The sequence below is a fragment of the Rutidosis leptorrhynchoides genome, chromosome 7 (genome assembly GCF_046630445.1).
Source record: "Rutidosis leptorrhynchoides isolate AG116_Rl617_1_P2 chromosome 7, CSIRO_AGI_Rlap_v1, whole genome shotgun sequence".
NCBI lineage: Eukaryota > Viridiplantae > Streptophyta > Magnoliopsida > Asterales > Asteraceae > Rutidosis > Rutidosis leptorrhynchoides.
In genome coordinates this window covers 107,035,463-107,041,965 of record NC_092339.1, presented here as the reverse complement: position 1 = coordinate 107,041,965, position 6,503 = coordinate 107,035,463, and the positions used below count along the sequence as shown (strand labels likewise).

At 35.9% G+C, this 6,503-nt stretch overlaps 1 protein-coding gene across 3 annotated transcripts; it reads right to left on the bottom strand.

The window, feature by feature from the left end:
- Positions 1 to 1,923: 1,923 nt before the first annotated feature.
- Positions 1,924 to 4,643, bottom strand: LOC139857203 (uncharacterized). Of its 3 annotated transcripts, none has more exons than XR_011762390.1 (3): positions 3,318 to 4,641; positions 2,198 to 3,149; positions 1,924 to 2,104 (listed from the first exon to the last, which is right to left on the bottom strand). XR_011762390.1 is itself a non-coding variant. In XM_071845942.1 (3 exons), exons 1-2 carry the CDS (start codon positions 4,153 to 4,155, stop codon positions 2,226 to 2,228), a joined length of 1,728 nt encoding a protein of 575 aa, XP_071702043.1. In that variant the 5' UTR covers positions 4,156 to 4,643; the 3' UTR covers positions 1,924 to 2,104; positions 2,198 to 2,225. The 3 variants fall into 3 exon arrangements, 1 of the variants encoding a protein (XP_071702043.1); XM_071845942.1 differs by having other exon boundaries at positions 2,198 to 2,397; positions 2,600 to 4,643; XR_011762389.1 differs by having other exon boundaries at positions 2,198 to 4,639.
- Positions 4,644 to 6,503: the final 1,860 nt, after the last annotated feature.

The window sequence follows — 6,503 nt, the reverse complement described above, 5'->3', positions numbered from 1 at the left end:
ACACGAACCGACAACTCCCGGCTCGTCATATTTAAACTAATCTCGACCTTCACTTGATTTTTCCGGTTATACATAAAGCTCGTTCAACATGAGCCAACAAGAAATTCAACATTAAATCCGTCAACTACAACAACTTCAAAAACAACAAGAAATTCAACAAGAACTCGGGTTAATCCGGCAACAACCTTTTTCAACGAACTCAAAACACGTTCAACATGAGCCATCTAGAAACCCAACATCAAACTCAACAAGAAATCGAACAGGAAACTGAATAAACTGGTGGTTCGAGGAGAAAAAAAAGTCACCAACGAAAAGCAAAGAAAATGCACGCGAACCGTGCTACAAAAAAGTGTGGACACCGCAAGAAGAAGTTTTGTTGGCACAATCTTGGATTGATTCATCCGAGGATCCGATTACCGGAAAGTCTCAAAAACGAAGTTCTCGTTCGAGGATCCGATTACCGAAAACTCTCAAAAGCGAAGTTCTTTGTGGGCTACCGTAGCAAACAAATTCAAATATAACAACAACGGATGGTTTCGAGTTGAAGATGCGTCATTGGAAAAATGGAGTTATGTGTACAAGGGATGTAAGGCTTTTCAAGGATACAATGACGCCGAAAAATTTAATCGAAGACGTAGTGGAAAAAACGAACGAGACTTTCACGAGGGTGCGGTAAAAGCGTATTGTATGAATGAGCATAAACTGTGGGCGTTTAAAGAGTCTTGGGAATTTTTGAAAGTAAAACCAAAGTGACTTACGCCTACTCCGGTTGGTGGAGCTGCCAATGGCATAGGTTTGCGCGATGAGGATGAGGAGGACGCGGTCCGTACGATTGATATCACTGACGATCGAGCTGACGTGCTTTTAGGTGATGATCTGATTCCAATTCCAAGACCCATTGGAAGGAATCAAGCAAGGAAAATGGCCAGAGTTCCGCATCTTCAGATACGACGACAAGTTCTCGTGGAACTAACTCTTCAAGATTTGAGGAGTTAATTGAAGAAGTTAACACGTACAAGACCGATATTGTACAAAAAAAAAAGCTTCAACAAATGGACACAATCGCTCGGGCGGAACGTATGAAAGCCACACTTGAAGCTACAAAATTTTGTCGTCCTTGGACATCAAAACATACTGAACCCGAAGGAAAAGAAACGTTGCATGAAGATGAAAAAGAACTTGATCGAAGAGTAGGACAGCTTAATTCAGTTCTCGGATGGGGACGACGAGTAATTTTAATATTTATATTAATGTATTTTTCACTTTTTAAGACTTTTTAATTTTAAGAATAAAGTAAGTTCAAGACTTTTTAATTATTGTAAATTTTCTATTTCTATGACTTTTTAATTAATGTAATTATATTATTACATTTAACTTAAGTGTGTTTTATTAGTTTAATTTTTTTTATATATTTACAAAATAATAATGAAGCACACCACCCGTGTTCAATTCCTGGCTATGTCAAATTATTCAAAAAGGGAGTGTGACTAGAGGGTGCGCATAATGCGCAATTCACCCGGTACCAGGTCTCGCGCTCGGGGGGCTTGATTACCCGAGGTTTTACCTTCTATGAGGGAGCCAATGTGCTCGTCCATAGGAGTGTTTCCTCGCTTACCCCAAAAAAAAAAAAAAAAAAAAAAATCATTTATACAATAAGAGAAATGAAAAAGAAATTAAAAGTACCCACCCCTACCTCACCAACACGCCACTTAGCATGCTATCCCATTATTTTTCAGTTTACCAGCATGCCCGCCAAGCACCCTATCCCACCCATCAACACACGCTAATTTCCCCTATCACCATGGTCTAACAAAAAAAAAAAAACGAATCTGTTTATCTGTTTAGCGTGATTATTCGTTAGTTGACTACAACATATTTTACTCATTTTGTACTTAACAGTTAACATTTAACAGTATTATGATATAAAAACCAAATATCATTCTTTATTGTTTATGAAGATAAAGATATAACAACTAACTTAACATTGAGCAATATGATGAAAGTACCAAGAATTAGAAATACAAATTATGTACTTAATGAATGTTCATTCTTGACTAGTTTGAGAAGAGCATTCCCGCCATGATGATGAACTTATACCTTGATTCTGCAGATCCATGTTAAGATTTTAATGATAATTATGTAACTATCTTCCAATTAAATACAAATGAAAAGATGACAAAAAAATTAATGAACTTACTCCTTTACTCGAAAAACAGACGACGTTTTCAAGGAGTGGGATTTAAACTTGCACGCCACTTGTCAATGAATGGTAAGTCATCTTGATCCAATGATTCTGGACGTGCGCGAGCTTGTAGGATAGTGATTATCTCTGTAGTCTCACCAAGAAGCTGGGCTGCAGCACGGACACTATGACTTGGGGTAAGTTTGTGAGACAAGCTGCCAGTATGTCAGAGATCATTGATGATAGTGTACAAATAGCACCTCATGGTTAACCTGATCTATGCTAGTTCCGTAGAAAATTATGATCGTTTGTGTGATACGATACATTAAATCGGCATAAATAGAGTTGCAGATATCCGTACTTTCAACCGGAATGAAAATGTTTAAATGTATATTCAAGTATTCATTAGCTTTATACCTCAACCGGAGAATAATTTGTGCTGTTGAATCAGTTTGAGGAGAAAGTGTTTGCAGCTCATATCCTAACCACTTGTGGTCAACCGTAACTTCCAGCCATAATGTTTTAGCCGCTTTTTGGATACTTAGGTAGTCATCCGTGGCATTAAGGCTTTCTTCCACAAGTGCAACGTATGCGAGACCTTCACTCACACCTCTTAGCAACCTCTCCACCATGTTTTTTTGGATGTTAGGAAGACAAATGGCGATGGTTGTCAAGGTTATCAAAGATAAACTCCAGGAATTGCGATATTCTATTCCCGGTAAACTAGATATATGATGGTTATCATACTTTCCAACTCCTTCAAAACCTCTATATTCGTTTATAAGCATTTTTAGATGGTTGGGCTGTTTCCTCTGACACTTTTGAATACAGAGGTTTAGTGATTGGGTTATTCCTTTTAGTGTTCTCTCAGTAAGCTCCATATCATCTTGAAATCGCAAAACAAATCTGGTATGAACAACTTCAATTCCTTCTACCTGACTAGGTTCGTCTATAATCGCAGAAGGACCTAACCAATATGAGACAAATTCCAATAAGAAGTATGGGAAAAACGTTAAACACTTACAACATACCACAACTGACTTCTGAATTCCTATACAAATTCTAAGTATCCAGATTCTCAAATTGTGATTGACAATCTTATATTTGCGGCTATGGAATGGGAATGCAGTACTACCTTTTTTCAAATCGTACAACTTTTTAGTCCAGTAGCTCTCTATGCTATAGATATTTTCCCCATACCAATCTGTTGACAATTTAAATCTTAAAGGTGTTAAACATCTACCGACTGGGGCAATTGTACCTATTAAGACACCAAAAGCTTGTACTAACAGAATCACGACCATTGACCACTTATAATCTGAATTGTAGTCACGTAGATATTTTATTGCCCAAGTCATAACATATATCATAATGCAAGTATTAGAAAGACACAGTGCTCCAGAAGCAGAGCTTGTAGCAAAGCAAGCAGCTATGATTTGGGGGTTTCCAGATTCTGCCCTGGTCCAATAGTTTAAGACCTGCTGCTTTAGATTCTCAATAGACGATGTTACTCGTCGTTGGTCAATTAAACTTGATTCATGAAGTTGTTTGTATTTTGATTCAAGTATCTGTTTAGACGTTATAATTGCTAAAGCTGAACATGTTTGCATCATGAGAAACATTAGTGGCATAACCACATATGAGATAGCTGCATATATAGTGGGGGCATGTTCAACTACCTTTAATGATTGTTGCATAGTAGTATTGGAAACAGAATGACTTGCAACAAAGCGTTCATCATCAAAAGAATAAGGTAGAACACCCGTTCTTATTTGAATGCAAACATTCACAACAACGGTAATTACCAGAATACCCAAACCAATGATATTTGAGACAAGTGTTTTGTTGTTCATGGTTGCTAGAGAAGGCATAAAGTTAGCCATCATGGTGCACATAAACGCCATACTTACAATCTTTGCGTTCTGGTCTACCGAACCAGGCATTATACCACTTAGATCCATGGGTAGCTTCATCGCGACAGCTATCACAGATAGAGAAGCAGCATTCAGATTGAAATATTTGGTCGGAAACCATAACTTTTTTGCTTTTGAAACCGTGTACTAAATCTGCCATCATTGCCACGATGCATAAAATAGATGCTGACGCGATATAGATCCCGATCCATGGCATAGGTCCGCTGAACCTGTCTTGCTGACTTGACCAGTATATGGTCACAGTGTAATTCCGTAATAAAGTTATCAAATCTTGTGTCATTATACTGGATGTATTCAGTTTGTCCACAACATTGGCATACTCTATCCTCCGTTGGAAGGCATAATTATGATTTGCGATAAATGTGAGTGTAGATTAATGGTGTGGGCAGGATTATGATTTTTATTTAAAATGATTTAAAATTGTGACTTGTATTTGTTAAACATAAACAAGGATTGACCAAACATATAGGAGGAATTTAAGATATATGTGGAAGAAAGAAGATTGATAATGTCCACTCAAGTAGTGATGTGAACATATGAAGTTTCCATGGACCTTACTGAAACTTGATTCCTACTTGTTTTTTTATAACAAGTAGCTGAAACGATCTAATTAACGGTTTCCATGTATTTAATTTGTTTGATTATTGATAATATCTTGTGTGCAGTCCCACAAGTTAAAAGAAAATACTGATCAGTTTCGCTGTTTTAACGTCTATACTGGCAATTTCCTAGAAATAAATATTAGCCAAATGAGCCGAAAACGCTATTATCTTACAGGAAAATTCATAGAAGCACCTAGGAAAATGCAATTAACGAATTGATTGAAAGCAAATGAATATAACTGGATGTGCTTATTTGATTAATTTTCTGACCTCAAACAATTCCTTTTTAAACAAGATGACCTAGCTAGTAGCTTGCTATAGCTTCATAAAATGATCCGCGTCTTAAGTTCAAACATCACTAACAATGGATCTTGTGGTGACCAGGAAAAAGGTCAAAAAAAGGTCACGGGATAACCCAGTTAGACTAAGTAAAAATACTTGCCTGTTTTAAACTCTTCTGATTGTTTGTTATCTTACACGTGAGCTTAGATTTTTAGTTGCAGCCTTACACAGTTTTATTTTTCTTTTGTAAATTAGTAAATATTTTTCACTGATTATTACCTGTTAACTGATGCACATAGGACAATGATGACACTGTACTACGACTTATGGTACTAACCACTTGTGTGATATATAATCCAAATTATTTTATATATAACAAATAAAAACAGATCTTTCCTTTCAAGGTTTTTTAGTTGTTGGTCCTGTTTATTCTTTGTGTACGTGAGGTTTAGTTTGGTTTGTGTACGGAGCTCAAGTGGATGTCCATATCGGAATAGCTATCGGAATCTGAGAAACTCGAACTAGTTGCGGGATCCATCTTGTACAATCAAGGAAATGATTTTTGATATGAAATAATTTACATATGTATATATAATACCAAAATCCCATAAAATTACGGAGGAATATTCAGAAGATGTTAGGCAGAGTTTACTGTAATAGATATGCTAAGATATGAATTTGTCTATACATTATCTATGCAATAAATGCAGTAAGACGTGTCTAGACCGAAAATGATAAGCAGGTAATTTCCGACAAGAAATAATATGCAAAACTTATAATATGCAGATACGGTCGAAGTCCAGACTCACTAATGTATCCTAACAAAGACTGGTTAGACACACTAATGCAAAATCTGGTTCGCTAAGACCAACGCTCTGATTTCAACTGAAGCGACCCGTCCAAATCCATATGGACGAATACATCAACATCTGGTCTCATTGCGAGGTACTGACCTCTATATGATATGTTTTGTAAACATTGCATTCATTTTAAAAGACAGTTTCATTTACAACGAAAGTTGACAGTTATGCATACCCTTTCAAAATATATCCATTCTATACCAATGATATAAATATGTTTCCCAAAATATAAATGACTAATCTATCATTTACTTAATAACAGTCTTTTTGAACTCAAACGATTTGAATGCAACGTCTTTTGAAATATGCCATGAACGACTCCATGTAATATCTTTAAAATGAGCTAATGCACAGCGAAAGATTTCTTTAATACCTGAGAATAAACATGCTTAAAAGTTTCAACAAAAAGGTTGGTGAGTTCATAGATTTATCATAACAATAATTTCAATAATTTTCAATAATTTTCAATAGACCACAAGATTTCATTTTCGTAAACAACATACAGGAAGTCACATCTGTATAAAAATCATACATATGATGAACACCTGGTAACCGACATTAACAAAATGCATCTAGAATATTCCCAAACATACAGGAAATCACATTTGTCTAAAAATCGAAGTACTAAAGCAGTTCAAATTCT